We start from the raw sequence: 18,827 nt of genomic DNA, 5'->3' as shown, positions 1-18,827 counted from the left end.
CCTGCATTTTCTTCTCAGCTCCCTTGTTGAGGCAACATTTTTCTGCTGTGAGATTTTCAGCTGGCTGGGAAGTCACTCCTCGTGTGTTTAGTCTGTGCCTAAACTGAAATCTTTTGTTCTTGTGTTACTTGTGAAGTTCAGGTTCCATTTCTGATCTGCTCACAAGGTGACCTCACTGCCTCAGATGGGGACATTGGAACCCTCATGTTTCAGATGTGCCTTTCAGTACTTATCTTACCAACTGAGAGCATTTCTTCACTGGTCACTTAACTAATATTTTCCATCCTCATTCTTGTGAAACGAGCTTTCCTAACAGACCTGTGCACCTTATCTGCAAACAATTCCTGATCTTTTGGATGAAAATTATGCTAGATAAGCATAGATATTTCATATGGTTTATAGATCCAGTGGACACTTCTATTGCTGTCACACAATTAATTTGAAATCACTCTTAATCACATTACTGTAAAATGAAAATCATTTCTTATCCATGAAATCCTAAGTAGACTTTTAGAGATGTTGGTAGATAAAAACATGCTGAACATTCTTAGGCTAAGGTTAAATTAGTAAGATCTTTTTTCCCCCTTTTTCCTTTCTCTTCTGTGGCTCTCTTCCATTTCATTGTTCTGACAGGGTGGTGTAGTAAAGTATTCCCTCCTTCTGCATAACATGTTCTTCATTTGCAAACAATAGAGGGCCCTTCTGTGCTGGAATATGTCAGCTTTTCTAGCCAGTCCTCTTGAAGTACCCCAGGCAATTCAGACAGATTTAATCATGCTCTCAGTAACTTACTTAATTTCCTTCTTATCCAGCAGATAGGATGTTCTTCTTAATTAAAAGGAATGGATTTTTTTTCACTTCCTTGGAGAACAAAATCTATGCAGTTGTCAGTTTCTGTTCATGGCTGACTAATTAACTCCTGGCTCCAAGGGGTGAAGTGCCGCCTATCCCTTTAGTGACCCCTATCCCTTTAGTGACCCAGCACACTCCATTCAGTGTAAAGTGCTTTTACATGGAACATTGTTATGCATCTATTTGCAGTACTGAACAGATCTGGTAGAAATTGGGATTAAGCATGTTGTTAGTTTTAGAATGACACTGGGGCTTGAGTGGTGCTGCTGCAGCATCCTTCTTTCAAACGTTTTGGAATGAACTTCATCATTACAAGTAACTTCATTCTTTTTATAAAAAAATAAGACTGAACACAAATTGCAAACTTGAGTTGCAAAACGCTCTCTGTAGATGGACAAGAAGAGCTTCATTTGGTCCCAGAAATTACAGCTACCAACAACTGGCAGTTGCCAAGCTGGTGTGCTCAGTGCCAGCCTTGACAAAAGGTGCCAACCCAACAGAGAAGTGAGGCTGGTTTCCTACTAGTTCCTACTCTCCTATATTGCTCAGCTCTCTCCTAGCATGTAAACCTTTGATTTCTCAAAGCCATGGATTTACTGTAGCTCACCAGATGGTAGTTCTGAAAAGCACATGTTGTCCTCCTTCGCTTTCAGCATCAGTCCAACTTTTGGCTTTTTCAGTCCCACTGGTGCTAACAACCATGACCAGATTGTTTCTGTTCTGAGTGCCAGCAAAACTCAGATTGTCTGCAAACTTCCCTTGCTTTTTTAGTGTCTTGAGTTGTTCATGCCATGTTTGATGAAGTCCCACATGCTGATAACTAAAAGAGAGGTGACATAATGCAGCTTTACCCTACGAGTATCTGTAAGGATAAAGAATCTCACCCGTGCAAGCTTCAGTGGGGATACTGTATCTTTGAAAATGTGTTATTTTGGGGGCATCTCCTGTCATACATTTTCTCTTTTACCAGTATTGTGCTCATCATTGGTTCTTTCCAGTGGCTTGCCTTGCTCTCTTATAATCTGCATTATATGCTCACTTTAGTTCGTTAAGTCTGTGATGTTTTAAAACAAGTATATTCTGTTGAGTTTTCAGCTGGTTTTGCAGGATGTACTTGAATTCCTCAGTTAACTGTACCAAATAAATAATAGTACTAATGTTGTTAACTGAAAACTGACTACTAGCTAGATATACACATTTGCTTCACTTTTCAGTGTATAATTTTTCACTTTCGTAGATAATCAGCAGAACATGTTAGCAATTTCACTTGGAAAACTGAATAAACAACTTAGAAATAATTTTTTTATTACTAACTCCTTCTAGCAGTATATGTAAAAGATATCAGAGCAAACACTTCTTCAATATTTGCTATGTCAGCGTATTTTAAAGGATCAGTAACTCAGTCTATGGTATCTTTTCTTTTAGCATTACTTGCTTGCTCCTCTTGCCCCTTGTACAAAAAATCTTTCTTTTTTTTTCCATCATTTACTTCAAGGCCGTCCTGTATAAAAGAAAATGGGAGAAAGCATTAAATGAAGTTGCTAGTAAAAACTTTATTAGGCTACTGTAAAATGACACTTCATGCTGCAAAAGTGACCACTGACTTGGAGTGTGAAAAAAAATGGATTTTCCTGGTGTATTTGGAGTACAACACTTATGTAATGACTGCTACATTTAATGTCATTTCTTCTTAAAGGAAATGTTTCGTGGTCATATCTCCCAATCAAAGAGACTGTTCCCTACAGTATAAGCAATAGGCAGAGCTTTTGTAGGCACCATGAGGTGGCATTGTATAAAGATTATCAGAGAGATGCAAATAACTGTGGTTTTTCACGCCTTAGTTTATGACATGCCTTCTTCCCTTTCTTGTATCTCTTGCTTTCAGCACAGATTTCTCATTTTAATATGGCATATGCAGATGTGTACTCAAAGAGATGGGACCTGGCACACAGTTTTTGACAGTTTGTTTTCCTTTGACTGCTTATTTCCATGTTCATTTTGAGTATGCTTGGATAGCACGAGCAAACGACAGCTGAAATATAGCTGAAGGAATCTGCTTTCTATTTTTAAATGCTTCAAACTTCAAACATATTTGTATCTTGGGCAAAAGCCTTATAGTGTGAAGAAAAGCCAAATGTTTGGAAGATTATTTTAAATAGAAGGGGTAAGTATATGCTATTCCCTGTTTCGGGAACACATATGAACTCCTGCTTTTTCATTATAGATGTAATCTTCCCCAGGTCCATTTTTATCTCTTTATCATACTTTTTTTAAAATAGATATAAATATCTCTTACTAGTGAGTAAATATCGGCAGGGAAGTTCTAATTTTGAGCCATACTGGGTCTGATGAAAGCAGCATGGCTTTGAAATTTTTTAATTAGTTTAAAGGGCCTCTACACTGCTGCTTTCTTCCTTATGCCTGTCTGCACAAGCAGAAAGCAATCAACAAGAGAAAAAAAAACAACACCTTCAAAGGAATTTCAGTTGATTTCTTGGAAATTCCAAAGAGGAAGGAGTGTGTTTTCTTCTACGTCTTGGAATAGTGGAGGTTGCTTCTTAAATTAGAGATAGAGAAATTTTATTTCAAGGTAGAAAGGGACTGGAAATTTCCTCTCGTATTTCTGTCCTGTTTTGACCACAACCTCAGTAATTGTATAGTAGATTTTCAACACTGCTTATATATCTCAACCTCCATTGTGCATGTCTTCATATAAAAAAACATTTTATAGAAAGTATATTGTATTTGTGTTAGGAATATTCTTCTTGACAGCAGAGGCTGTTGTTTGCTGATTTTTCCTAATGATTAGGAGTGTTCTCCAATTACTTGGAAAATTAGTTCATTGAAGGGAGGCAGAAAATGTCTCAGTGACAGGCTACATCAAGGCAATTGACCTGATAGGGGGATCAGCTCAATTAAAATCTTAATTTTGCCTCATTTGTCTCAAGGTCACCAAATAAAAAGTAGTTCACTGGAGTATTATAATTGCCAAGATAAAGAATTTATCTTTCTAAGTATATATTCCAGGCTAGAGCTAATTTAATTAGTGAACTTTATGATCTCTAAGGATATCAGTGAGAATATATTTCAGATGTCTGACACATGGGGCATCTTGTCACCGGATTTTTTTCTTCTATCCTTCATAATGTATTTTAAAATTATGTATGTATTCAAAATACTCATGGACATATTTCATAGTTCTGTAGCAAATGCAGTTACTGTGGAATGCTAGAAATCCCTCCTCAAATGCATAAGCCAGTAACCTTGTCCATACACATTACCAAGGCTATTACAGCACTCACTAACTTCTCCAGAAACCCAGTAGTGTTTGCTTAATTTGCAAAATACTCCTTAGCTGTGTTCTGGAGTCCTGCAGTTGTCAGATGGAGAAGACAGTGTTACAGCTATATCAGAGAAGGAGGAACTAAGCCATCTGCACTGTTCATATCGGCTGTGCAGCCCAGTGTGTGGTGCATTTATTACAGATAATGCTGCTGTCCCCCATGTGCCAGGCAGCCAGAAGCCTGTAACAAATCATCTCAGTAGGCACTCTTCATATTGACCTGACGTGAGCTGTCAAAGCCACTGCTTCAGAATGTATTTTATGAGGGGAGATAGCTCTTAATAAATCTGTTTGCTAAGCACCTGAAAGAAATATGCCAAACATGCCGTTCTGAGAGACACTGTGGTCTCTGTTCGCTACCAGAAGTTACTGTCACCCAGTGGATCCCAAAACAGAGCTGTATACTTCCCATCTCACATTCTCATGTACAGTTTGAGGAGTGTGATAACATGGCTTTTCACTTAACCCTGTCCTTTTGGATACTTTTCCCAGTGTAGTCTCCAGGAATGACCATCTTTGGATGAGATTTCATACTTTTTCATAGCTAACATGGTAAACACTGTTCAATTCACCTCTGTAGAGAGAATCTGTCAGATTCTTCTTGAAAACAATGTTGGTTTTAAGGAGATAAGCTAAATTATATCATATTTTTCTTTAGGCATTTCAATTACATAAAATCATCAGGCTTTTAGCCCTGAAATGAACTGGTTTACATTATTTCAGAATGGTCCTGCTAGCATCACTGTCCTCACATCCTTTTCTATAAGCAAGACGCTGAATGTTCTCGTGAATGTATTTCTTCTTTATCAGAAATCCTCTTCCACTGAGTTACTACATTCATTGAGCTTTTGGTTTTGTCCTTGGCAACTGTTTAATACCTTTTGCTGAGGACTGGATTTTCAGTAACTGTCAGCTTAAAAGTGTGATTTTCTTTAACATATGGTATATCAAGATGACAGGATAATGTTCAACTGTTACCCAAATTTCTGCAAATTTTTAGAAAGGACTTTTCTCTCTTCATAGCTTGTTTGTATACACATACATGTTTTAAGCTACTCTAACATGGTTCTTTCTTAAATGCTCTGCTTTTAAAATTCTCTTCTTACAGTTTATTTGTTTGTTTGTTTGTTTTGTTTCAATGGCTGATTTTTACGTTTGATTTTTCTTATAATTACCGTTTGTATCAGGTATTATTCTAGAAGGAATTAAAAGATCGCATGCCCACCTGAAAGAAAACAACTGCTGTATTGTGATTTGTTTTCTTTTCTGGCTAGTGGGACTGCAGTTAAAAAAGACATGTGTGATCTTAGATCAGAAAAATCCCCAATGAAACCTCAATAAAATGCCATTCATAGGGAAGATTTTATTGCCGTTCAGAAAACACGTCTTTCAGCCAAGTGGCGCAGGTCTCTTGAGCAGAGAGTGACTGGCTGTGTGTGATCTGTTCACAGGGTGGTTGGTTTGTGCACTGAAGTTAAAGAGAACAGCACCTTGGGGACTTCTTCCCACACTGTAAGGGCCAAATTCAACTAACCCAGCGTGTTGCAGGGGGAAGGAATCCACACCAAAGCCTAATCAGCCGTTTTATAAATGTCATTTTTGGCTTTGCATCTGTTTGCTCAATTAACAAAAGCAGAAGAAAAAAATACAACAGAACAAACTTATTTGTTGAACTACTGAATGCTTTTATTAAGGTCCTTAAAGTATTTTTCTTAACAAAGGAATACCCATATCATTATTTCCCAGATTTATTTCAGAGTTCAGCTGAAGTTTGTACTTTTAATGGTCCCAACTTCAATAAAAACTAAAAGTTGCCAGGTTTTAAGGTTAAAGGTTTCTTTTCTAGTTCAATTGCTGTTGGCTTTCAGAAATAGTTATCAAACTTGACATATAATTAATTTGATATTTAATCTCTGCAGTCTGATTTCAAATTTAACATCAGTTATGAAATTATGGTAATGTATTCATTATTTTCATTACAAAGCTTGCTTGCTGGTAAGTAGGTGCTGAGAATTTAAATAGTTGGGAAGCTGCACATTAGTTTTACTAGTGTTTCTTTAGCTGCACATTAGAGGGACGAGTAGGTGTAATGGATTTTATCTACAAAACTGGAATTAGAGATTAGTGAAAACATGAGGTGCTAAAAATGTTTACCTGAAGTGTTTAGAGGGTTTAATGTGTTGTATCTGGCCCTGTCTGGAAGTGAACCTTTGGTCTGCTTTGGTTCAATATGGACTTGCTGCTCTAAAACAAAGACACTTCTGTTAATCTCTGCAGTTAATCCCTCGATTTTAGCCAGTTGTTAAGGCAATTTTCTTTCTTTCTTTTTTTTTTTTTTTTTTTTTTTTGAGAATACTGAGACAACAGCATTTGACTTCACCACAGTTTGTATGTAGTTGGGCTACTGCCTCATGACAGGAGAGCAACCTAGTTAATTCTGGTTTCCTTCAATTAAGAGATTGAAGGGAAAAGGTTTCTTTTCTCTGAAATAGTTTAGTTTGATAGTACTTGGAGCATGCATTTGAGACATTTCATCCTTGGTTAGATTTCTTTTTCTGTTAATGTATTTATGATGTACCTATCTCTAAATTCACTGGCTCTTGATGCTGCATCATTTCACTTACCATGAAGTAAAGTTTTTCCATGAATATGTGTTCCCTACTGATCGCTGAGAAATAAAATTTCACAGGACAAGCACCTGTAGCATTCAGATTAAGTCTGTGTGGTTTTGATTGTATTTCTTAGTCTTCTGCTACACTGAATCAGATATTAATACTAGAAGAGAAAAACTTTATTTGAAACTGTATTAACTTGTAGTTTTGCGTTGTATGGCAAAATGTAGGATGTGGTTGCATTTGACCATTAGCAGATTTAGTCTCAGAGAAACTTGAAACTGAGGTTGAAGGCCTTTAATTACTCGTAAAGAAATTATGTTTAAGGGTAGTACCTTGGTGCAGGCTGGTAGCTGTTTCCAGTTAGGACTTGCCAATATCCCCTCATGAAACATCCCGTGGAGCATTCATAACTTGTGACACCTTATTACTTGATAAACTTTATGTATTGGCAATGAGTCAAGTGATAGGTTTCTTTTCTGAGGTGTTTCTAAATTACAGGAGGGTTTAGATAACATTTTTTATTATATTGAGTTTCTAGACTCATATGACATGTGCTCCCCTTTCCCGTCTATTCCCATCAGCTGTTTTTTGGAAGAAAATCATGTTGTTTTAGCTGGAGTGAGAGATGTCCTGGCTAATGTACTGACTGCATCAAGAAGTGTGCATTGATATCGTGCAGATAGTTCTTAATACTGAAGAATGACAGTGACCAGTGTAAATTTGAGATCTGCTTCTAGTCTTCAACTTCAGCACCTCTCGATTCAGACACTGTTAGGCTAATGTTCCTGAAATTTGGGATAAACTAGTTTCCCACAGCTTTCTAGTCTTCATCCCTTGCCTCCTCCAGTGCTGACCTGAACATATATTTTGTTTTTAAAAGTCAAAGTTTCCTAGCCTCAGGAAATGAAGTCTACCCCCCATCTCTTAAAGCCACCATGGGACAACTTGACTCATATACAGCAGAACAGTTAAATTTTCAAGGTCTGTTAATATTTTCATTGGCATATGTTACCTTGTCATATAAATGGCACAGAACAGCAAGGAGCAGCGTAACAAAATGATGAGAGATTTTGGGAGAAGTTCTCAGGCGGAAGAGGTAACTGAGTGCTGAACAAAAACAGCCCATTGTGACTATGGTGATTGGTCTTTTAGCTTGGATGCAGAGTGCAACAGAGGCGATAATATTTAACCAAGCTGTTTATAAACCGTAATGAAATTATTGTTTCTTTTAGTTGGTAATTAAATGCACCATTTTTTGGCATTATTACAGTGTTAGAGATCATTAGGAAGCTGGGATTGCTAGATACAGCCCAATAAAGCAAAGAAAAAGACCCAGATAGTGCTTACTGTTGTAAAAAAAAAATAAGCCCACCCATACAGAATTCCATGTAGATCTTCAGCAGTGTGTCATTCCCCTGATCCTAATTTTTCAATACATAAGATAAGGAACTTAGTTCAACCTTTGGCAACTTTCCTTTGACTGTCAGTCAGGCACCCAGTTGTGGTGATGGGACTGTGATATGTGGTCAGTGCTGTTTCCTTGATCACTTATTTACCTTCCTTTCATTACTTTCTTTTTCTTGATGGTAAGCAATTAGGCTTTCCAAACACTGCCTTTATTCTTGTTTTGGTGACTAACCACTGGTAAGGCAGGTGAGTTTTGAGGAACTGAAAGCCAAAGCAAGACCTTTCAGAACAGATTTCCTTCTGATTTTCAAAACAAAGTAGCATTTTTGGGAAGAGTTTCTCTTTGGTTTCCTTCTGTTACATGTCCCAGAATGTAAATATTTTTTGTGTATCAAAACTACAAAGAAACCAAAAACAACAACAAAAAAAAAACCTAAACAACTCAGCTGTGTCACTGCATTCATTATCTTTTAAATTCATAAGTTATGTTTAACAATATAGCCAGCTAAAATATTTTGTGTGGGCAGACCTTAAAAACAAAGAAATGATAAAGGAAATTGTAGGGTAAATGTATTCAGTTGGACACTGTCCTGTGAGGTTACATCAGTGCAGCTCAGATCACAGGCATCCCATTGTGTTGATTCGTTAATTTTTTTCCAGTAAAAATTTCCTGGTTTTCTCACCCATCTAATCATTAATAACAAGACTGCTAATAAAGGTCTGGACAACTTAGCTGGTTGTTTCCTGCCTTCCAGCATCTCCTTCTGTGATTTTTTCCCATTGTAGCATGTTTTGCACTCTGACCTGAATTGCTGTTTTGTGGTCTTTGCTTCTGTGTCTCTTAGGACTAGAAAGTGCTTTGAGATCTTATGCAATGATATCACCTTCCTCAAGGAGGGCAGTGGAGGTGCTGATCTCCTGTTTGTGGTGACCAGAAATAGGACATAAGGAAGTGGAATGAAGCCACATCAGAGGAAGTTCAGGTTGGATGTTAGGGACAGGGTCTTCACTGTGAGGTGGTTGGGCACTGGAACAGGCTGCTCAGGGAAGTGGTCACAGCACCAAGCCTCACAGATTTCAAGGAGTGTCTGGATGATGCTCTTAGTCCATATAGTTTAGTTTTAGGTAGTGCTGCAACAAGTAGGGAGGTGGACTTGGTGATCCTTACAGGTCCCTCCCGACTTGAAATATTTATGATCCTATACTATAAATTGTAGAATCTAATTTCATCACACAAGACACACTGGCAATTTTAAGCTAAATAATGTATTAGTTCATTGCATACAGTTTCCTGTGCAGGTTTTTCCAGTAATGCTGACTATTGTTGTCAGTTGTAACTTGTGTTGAGGAGCAAAGTGTGCTTTAAAGAGACTGAAGTTCATCTGTCCATCAGGATTAGTAGCTGCAGCAACAGTGGACTGTCCTGTGGGTGGTGGTAATGCTACAGCAATGAAGGTTGGAGCTAAGCAATCTTTCTGACATGGCTGACTGACACATAGAAATATTTTCTGAGTGCCTCAGTCAGATTAGTAAAACAGGCTGCTTCTATAACAGTGCACAAAGTCTGCATGTTTTTTCCTGGTGTGTCTGTTCATTGTGTGAAAGGTAGTATGTGTGTACACATTTTATATTGAAGGGAAGCTTCTGTGGTGGTTCAAAAACATTGTAAACGTTTACTTGAGTTGTATTATTGTAAAAACACTGTTGTGTGTTGGCACATAAATGTGAAGGAAAAATACATTAAAATGGAATATTAAAATTCAAATTAGCTTGTGCATATTTTCAGCTAATGTTTTATCAACTCTTCTTTTACAAGAGTTATGGCAGAAAAGATAACCAGGTGAGGATAATAGCTTTCATTACAGAATTAGCAGCTATATATGCTGATGTACATTACAGTAAATGATAATGAGGTTAGTGTTAAAATGCAAAAAATATTGACATTAATGCAGGAAAAAAAATTTCATAAAAGTCTTAATACATAATAGGACCTATATACCAGTTGGTATTATTAGGGAGGAAAACTTCCCAAGGACTGACAGGTAGTATTTCCACTTTTCAGGAATGCTTGGTGGTCCACTGGTCTTCTATTATTTATATTCGTCTTCCTGTTTTTAAATTATTATAAAGTGTGAAATCTTCTCATCTGAAAGTTTTTATTGCTTATTGTGATTATTTGACTTTATTCCTCATGGTATTTGACTAATCCCTCATCACTGGAAATTCAAGAATTTCAAAGAGAAGTGGGAAGATGTTGCTTTTTTAAAGTGATGCAGCTTTATTCCATTAAAGAAAAAGTAAAGTCATAGAAATTAACAGCTATTTTCAGTGTCCAGACTGAGAAATCTTAGGGGCTTTTTCAGCAGGCATATGGCTTAAATTCAACACCCAAAATCAAAGGATGTGAAATTATTAATTCTGAAAATCTTTACCTGTCTTTAGTTGAAAGACTTTGGGATTTATATTTTTAAATCAGAAGCATGAATTTGATTTTAATTTCTTTAATCTAATATATCTCGTTGTAACAGTGCTTGACATGACACATTGTAAAATGGAGAAAAATTCAAAGTAACAGAGAAGGGTTTCCACTTTTGAGTGCAAAATTTTTTGGGAGCTGTACATCAAAAAAAGTGATTATCTGGAAATTGCTATTAAAAATGCAAAAGAAATTTTTATTTCCAAAATGGGGGGGATTCTTCACAGTAATTCAACATAATAAACATTCTCATTAGATTTTTCTTCTTTCATGTATGACTAGAACAGTTTCTGTTATTTGATTTGAAATGGCTCTGAGAATAAACATCTTCTGAGATGCTTTTGTAGTTTTGTTGTTGTTTCTGCTGGTTCCAGTGGCATCCCTCTTTAAATCTTTATCTCATTGAACATGAACTGCCTCAGCAACTTTTGTTAGAATCACCATCATTCTCTTTGTTGTCCCAGTTTAAAAAGATATTCCAATGTAAATAAGTACTTATGGTAATGCTTAATACTCTGTATCTTTAAGAAATTCATTTGCTCTTTGATGAGAATTCTGCATGCACATTGCAAACTGGTGTTTGTTCAGTTGCTGTACATGTAAATACTAATGCTTTCTAGATTCATAAATCTCTAAGCTGTTGCCATAATTGTAAATAATTCATTCTCTTTTTGCTATCTTTAATCTTGTGGGGGTTTTTTCTGTTTTAATAAAAATTTTTTTATTAAGGATTTCTTAAAACTCTACTGTCCCTTTGATAGGGCTATGGGCTATATATATGTGCAATTGCATTCAAAAGAGCTAAAAGAACATTAAGTTTACAAAATGAGTCTCCTAAACTATGGAAATTCCAGCGCTTTGTTTCTTTCTTCAGTCCTAATTAGCTTCCTTGTGCACATATATTATGAAAAATTTTCCTCTTGAATCTGTCCTCATGAAATGTACCAGTTGCAGTGTGCTCACTTGAGACACATACTTGCTGTGTTTTATCTTATTGTTCCAGTTCAGTATGTGGTCCAATTCTGCACATTGTTCAGTGGTGGTGTGAAGATGAAATTGTTCTCTGACAGACACCCGTATTGCAGTATTTAAAACAGCAACAGAACTGTCTTACTGAGCAGTGAGTTGGGTGATTCCTATTAAGCAAGCTTTTGAGTTCTTGTGATATTAAATATATGTGTTTGTGTATTTAAATATTTTTAAATATGATTCACATATATAAAAAGAGGATTCTTTGAATCTGGCTTTGAAGACTGAAGGTTATCTGGCAGAGAAGAAAAAGCATTCTTTGCAGAATCACATTGTGAAGTCTTCAGGGTTTCACAGAACTTTCTTGGTGCAAGTGTTCAAGGGCTGTGGACTTGCAGATGCTGAACCTTTTACACAATTATCTGCATGAAGTGTCATAAAAGTGAGAATTATTATCATTTGGTACCATGGGCATTGAGATGGGATAAGATGTGCTTTCATGCAGCAGTTGACTCCAAGCCTTTTAAGTTTATAGATGTGGGGTTTCACGTCACGCCCTCAGTTTTGTATAATTAAACAGTTGGGGAAATTTCAGCTCATGCCATAGATACCTGTATAATTTGAAAGGTTTATTGCCCAACTTTTGTTGCTTTTTCACGTCAAAGGTATGGAGTGATAGTTGTATCTTACACCATAGTTGATTCAAAACCAACTTGAATATGGCTTTGAGCAACCTGGTCTAGTGGAAGCGCTAGGTCATTTCAAGGCTTCCATCTTTTAAGTTTATGAAAGCTTGAGTTTGTCTCAAAATATCTACCTAATACATTAGAAAGACATTAATTTTGATTCAGACATGAGGAAGTGGATGTCAATAGTATATATTATATAATATCCTTATAATTATTCCCTTCTTTGAAATATGTATTTTGTTTGAAAATGTTTTGGACCATTCAGGAAATTATCAAATTCAGACATACTTTGATGAGAGTTTTGGCTTTATTAATATTGTTGTCTCTTACCTAACTAATAGACTAGAGAATCAAAGACCAGTTTCCTAATAGATGAATCTGGCTTTGCAAGTTTATCAAAAATAATTAATTCTGCTAATTTTAATTTAGAAGTTGAATAAAAATTCTCATACAGAATTGAGTGTATTGGGCTGACACATTTTTATTTTCTGTGCTGACTTAGCTGTACCTTCTATGTTAATCTTATTGGACAGATAGAACTGTGTATTGTACAAGCTGAGTTGGTGCCAACATAATATTTCCAATAAGTTGTTTAATCACTGAACAAGTCTGCTTTCAAACTGGGCAACGCGTTGCCAGTGTGCAGCACTGGGTTAGAACAACTTAACAATTATACTGGTTGTGTTTAAAGAACATCCTGGCTCAAATCAGCTGTAACTGTTGGGCAGGGTAGTTAAGTATGCTAATAATTTTTTAACATCATCAGAAAAGGACTTTCTGTTTTTATTGGTCTCCAGAGGCCATCAGCACTTTTTCATCTTAATAGAAATTTGTTTAGCACCAAGGAAAACTTGCTGCCTTTGCAATTTTCTCAGCCTCAGTTGGCTTACATTGGAAAAAGCAGAGCCCAGTGTTGAACATACGTATTTTTGGAAGAACTCGAAGCACTGACTAACCATATGCCACATAATTTGAACATATATAATGCAAAGAGATATGTTTTTGTTCATACTTTTGTTATGAGTTCTGAAGAAGATATTAAAGTAGGGTTGTTTGTGATCTGTTCTAAAAGTATTTCTGAAATACAGAAGAAACATTCTTCCCTCTCTGTGTGGGTAACATACCAGATATGAAGCTGGTGTATCATTCTGTTTTCTAAACAGTAAATTAAAGAGATGTCTCTACTACTTGTATGATGTTTTGGGGAAATCTTGCAACCAAAGAATCTGTCTTTTATTCCAAAATCCAAACTCCAGATATAATTATGGAGAAAAGGGCTGAGGAAGCAAAGCTTGCCTGTTTTGTTTTGATTGGACTAAAAGTTTAGACTTAAGTTCTCTGTGGTCAGGAGGCTGAGATTAAAGGGTCTGTAATTAGATTCAATACTCCATGTGTCTTAATGCCCTGGAAGGCCAAACCCTGTCTGCAGGCAATGGTAGTTGCCAGGGTCATCAAAAATAGTTCATAGATGCAAGTGAAAAGGAAATTATGCATGCTTTCTGAAATACTTTGTTCTTACTTGCTGTGTCTTGTTTCTGTAAAAAGAAAAGATATGAAATGCCTCAAATATCCAGAAAACAAGTAGAACTTGAGGAAGAAATTATTTTACTTCTGGAAACAGATTGCCTGGTTCATGTAGGTAGTCCTCTATATTTAAGTCATATTTCAGTAGTTTTTCCTTTTGATCCTCCTGTTTTCCTCACATTAGATATAGTGGTACCCAAAACAAAATAGATTACTAGATATTTGTGTTTCTATATGTATATGTGTGTATGAACAGAGAAAAAAGTTTTCTGCCACATAGTCACAAGGGAACAGGTGCATCTTTTGATTAATAGTTTATACCAAATAATAATTAAGGGGTTTGTTTCAGAAATTTCCTAGTTTAGGTTAATAGTAATGAGCAAAATGAAGCTTTTTTTTTGGCTGAATTAACAGTTGAGGGTAATACTTGAGGATGAGTTTGGTGTTGGTGACCTTCTGCAAATGAAGTGATGGTACTGGAGGGTTCCACTCTTCCCTGGTCCAGCTGCCCAGCGCTGGAGCCACGGGAAGTGTGGTCCAGAACACGGTCTGAGTGCTCTTCTCTTTTTTACAGGCAAGTTAAAGATCAAAATAAGAAAGTAGCAAATCTGAAGCACAAAGAACAAGTGGAGAAAAAGAAGAGTGCACAGATGCTGGAGGAGGCCAGGAGACGAGAGGATAATCTTAATGACAGCTCCCAACAGCTTCAGGTAACATGGGAATCGAATGAAAGCAACTTGACCAATCAACTAGGCTTAGCTACCTGGCTCTCTGCTGTACCTCCTGATCTGTTTTCATAGCTGTTACCTAAAAAATTTGTTACTGATTGTTTAAAATCCTCTTTCGGTTGCCTTCATGTCTTACTCCATTTTCATAAGAGGAAAAAGTAGTTTTAACTGTCAACTCGGTTATGAAGTGCATTGCTGAAATAATTTTGTCAATTCTGTGTTGAGATTGGTGTGGCATATCTTTCTTCTCTGCTTTTCTAACAGCCTTTTTCTTTAGCTACTTTGTGTATTTTCCCAGCTGGTTTTATCTTATAATGCTGCCTTTTCTTCGGTAAATGAAAGATAATCAAGTAAGTATTCTTGGAGTAAACTGGAATTGTTGTGGGGTTACTGGAGAACTATGTTTTCTGTGTGTACTCATCCTTGTTTACCTCATGAATTCTGCATATGCAAATATGCAAACTAGTCAGTTTGCGTTATCTCTGAAATGATGTCATGCTGTTGCCCCACAGAATTATCTGGTTACATCAAATGTGCCTAGACATAAGAAATTCACTGGTATGAAAGCAGGTCAAACATTTCTCTGTGTCCTCTACGTTGAGATTAGCTGTAGATGGTTTACCAAACGGTAAATTTTCAGTTGCTGTCATAAAAATGTCAAACAGTTTGCATGAAGTAAAGCAAAGATACCACGATGATGCTAAGTGTGGAGATAGTAGACATTTTACCTGTGATTAATTTACAAAAATAGCTTTCTTTTTGGTGAGTGAAAATAAACATGGAAACAGTACTCTACCCTTTAGATCTTTTAAAATTAGATTTTAAATGTTTAAAGAGCACCTACCCTAGGTGTTTTCCTTTGTTATTCCAGTTTCCTTTGTTACACCTGTTTCTTGTTACCAACTACGTATCTTAATACATCAACAATGAAGACACAGAATACATCCTAAGAGTTCTCTAGCAAAGACAAATCCTCTCCTTAATTGAAACAGATGCTTCTTTAGTCTGTTCTGTGGGATTCTGGGGGGATGTTTTCAACTAAAACTTTGAAAGAACCACAGAAACATGTATCCATGTGGAATACTCTCAGATGCACCATTTTGTGGTTTTGCCCCTCAGTTCCGGTCCTGGGAACTGAAATAGTTAAGTTCCAAGTGTATGAAAATGATTTCATAACTGCAGACCTTTATAAAAGGCGGGAATGTGGGATTTCTACATCTGCTAATGGGTTTTGTGGCTGTAATGCTATGGCAATTCACAAGGCTGTCGTTATGTGGCAGCTAAGTTTAAATAACACAATCCTCCCGGTATTAGTGAAATGTCTTTAAAAATTCCTAAAACTAATACAATATTTGGTTAGATTTCTAATCCGCATTTGAGTAAATCTGTATCTTAAGTTTGAAAAGATAGCTGGTGCTTGACATTTGCCTTACAGTTATGTGGATATTTATCAAATGACATTATTCCACAAGGCCATCATCTTTGTTTTTATGTAGCACTTTCAGATTTTAGAAGGTATGGCTTTCTTTTCTGGCTTTTTCCCCCCACAATTATTCTTTCCCTTTTCATTTTTCTTTCTTCTTTGCATCTGTAATGCACTGAAAAAAACCTGACATTTTCTCCCAGCTCCTGTTTGCATACTAAAACCACTCTTTCTTTGTTAGAAACAGTAAGTTATGTAAAGTGTTTGTACTACTACACACAGCAATGGACAGAGAGGCAAAAATGGTACTGCTTTATATCAGAATTCTCTAAGAATATATGGCGGTCCTTGCAATACCCAGTTCTTTACTTATAAAGTGTTTTAAGCAGTAGAGAGATCATAGATACAACACTATGAATAGCATGAACCTTTTTACATTCAGGTTTTCTGATTTGAGATCCCTATACTGCAGTACATAGTTTTTACTGCTTTACTTATGTTGTGTTTTATTCTGCACTGGTGTCTGTTGCTTCCTATATAATTATGTGCAGGTATTTTTTAGATTAAAAATAGACACCATTAAATGCATGAAAACATTTAAGATTGAAGTGTGATGTGATAGTCAACATTGAAATGTACAAGTTATGACAGTATTAAAGTTACTTGATTTTCCCTAGTGCCTTTCCTACCTTTGTGAACCTAATTGTCCTGTTTGGGTGGGCTCGATTTTTAGTGAGCCTTTCCTCATATTCAGCACAAGGCTGAAGGGAATGCTTTCATTCACAGATGAAAAAGGTCTGTATGCTCTAATGAAAATATCAGGCTAAGGTAAAATATGGAGTGTTTAATGACAAGTGACAGGTTCAATAAAAACTCCTTCCTTTAGAAGAGCCCTCTGCTTACAGTCTCCCTCTCTCAAGGACTGCAGCGTTTTGGTTTCCTGGAAGTAAAATTTACCCAGGACCACATTTCAATTTGTTAGTTATGCAGACCTGTCTTCTCTATAGACTCTACAGGGCACTCACTGCCTTCTAATCGATTAAAAAAAAATAAACCTGAGAAGACCATAGATTTTTTTTTAATTTTTTTTTTTTTATGCAACCATTGTTGGCTTTGGGGTCAGGACACACAAGCACCAATTTCAGATAATTTTGGTCTTGGTGGTTTTGGCTGGAACTAATAATAAGACATTATGAAATGCTTAAAAATATATGATCTGCATGTTCTTTGGTTGACCGTCTGCAATCCAGTCAAATAAACACGCTCCCAAAGCACACAGTCCACTCCTCCTCTCTCTGTCCCTAACAGGCATGTGGTTTCTTTCTTCCTGAGTCCAGTAACAAAATGTTCGTTTATTCAGAGAGCTCTGATGATGGAAATTTGGTATTTTGGGGAGTGGGGGAAGAATGAAAACCATAATGTCTCAATTCTAGTGAGATGGATAAATGGCTTTCCAAATTTGTCTTTTCCTCCTGGGTTCCCTTAAACCACAACTCTCCAGAGATCTGAGAGGTTAACGAGTGTCTGGTCTACAAGCAGGATAAAAAAACCCCAAACTGTTGGGCTGGAGTAGAAAATTTTTGCTTCAAATAACTAAAGGTTGGCTATTGTGAAAAAGAATTGATATGCTGTCTAGTCCTAGAAAGGTAACATTTACTAAAATTTCTTTATATTTGAATGGGTTCTTCAAGTTGACATCTGGAAGAGGGTATGCATATTTTCTTGTTCTGTCACCCTAGCATCTTCCAGAGTTTTAAGGATAAATTTTCAGAATATCTGTGGTATGGCTTGTATACTATTGGATCTGTGTTGCAGCAGCTATCCATCAATCTCTAATTGCTGCTGACAAGCTATACGTCCAGAAGCGGTGTAAAATATATTTGAGTGCTTTAATGAACAACTGGAAAAAGCAAGTAAACTTACTGGTTTTTTTTTTTGCTTTCTCCATACCCAAATTTAGATAATTTAATATATATTCCTAATTCATGAATTATAGATGCAGGTATATGTTGTTTATGTTGTTTGTTTCTTGTGATTATATATTTCTTTTATCATGTTGGGGAAAACTATCCTTCTAGATAGAAAGAACTGAATTTTCAGTCTAAAAAAATATGCAACTTTGTGTTCAATAACGCTTTTTCTGGGATCCAGGCAAAGCTCAATGAAATGGATAGATAGCCAAATACCTTCTCATCAAATGAGCATTCTGAATTCATCAAATATCAGCCTCAATGCCCCAAGCCTGCCAAGTGTTTAGGAGGCATTTGGGCAATGCCCTTGACAACACACTTTAAGTTCTGGTCAGCCCTGAGTTGGCCAGTCTGATCTGGGTGATCGTTTTAGGTCACTCCCAGCTGAAACAGTCTGTTCTGGTTAACTCTTTGTTATGAGCATGTACACACAGTCCATGTCAACATTCAAAAACCTGAAAACCCAAGTGGAGCCCAGTACATCTGGTCTCACATTACAGAAGAATTTCCTCTTGACATGGTGTGACTGAATCTTGAGGGTGGGGTGGCTGAAGTTTTTTCATCTCATCTCATCTGTTGACAGTAATACTATACCATAATGAAAATTACATTTTGGTGTCTTTTGGCTATTAGTAAAGCAAGATTGTGCTTTCCTAATTAATCTGTGAACTTGCTTTTGGACGGTGAGTACAAAACTTCTGAAGAAACGGTTAGATTTAAAGTAAAGCTTTCCAAACCTAAAGTTCAAGATTTTCTCAATGACTTTCTAGACATCATCAGCTTTGAAGCAAACTGGTTATACTAGTTAAATGGTGTTTTCCTGGGATAAGT

General features: G+C 36.5%; 1 protein-coding gene across 11 annotated transcripts in view; it reads left to right on the top strand.

Annotated features, from left to right (window-relative positions):
* ERC1 (ELKS/RAB6-interacting/CAST family member 1) overlaps positions 1 to 18,827 on the top strand; it is a 277,563-nt gene that overhangs the window by 129,887 nt on the left and 128,849 nt on the right. For all 11 annotated transcript variants that reach the window (XM_027657027.1, XM_027657055.1, XM_027657045.1 and 8 more), the window contains one exon: positions 14,450 to 14,585. In XM_027657027.1, coding sequence (XP_027512828.1) covers positions 14,450 to 14,585 — 136 coding nt within the window. The remainder of the gene's footprint in view (positions 1 to 14,449; positions 14,586 to 18,827) is intronic.

This window comes from Corapipo altera, unplaced genomic scaffold (genome assembly GCF_003945725.1).
Source record: "Corapipo altera isolate COAL_440 unplaced genomic scaffold, ASM394572v1 1, whole genome shotgun sequence".
In the NCBI taxonomy this organism is placed as follows: Eukaryota; Metazoa; Chordata; class Aves; order Passeriformes; family Pipridae; genus Corapipo; species Corapipo altera.
The sequence above is the reverse complement of the archived record's forward strand: the minus strand, read 5'-3'. Positions and strand labels throughout refer to the sequence as shown.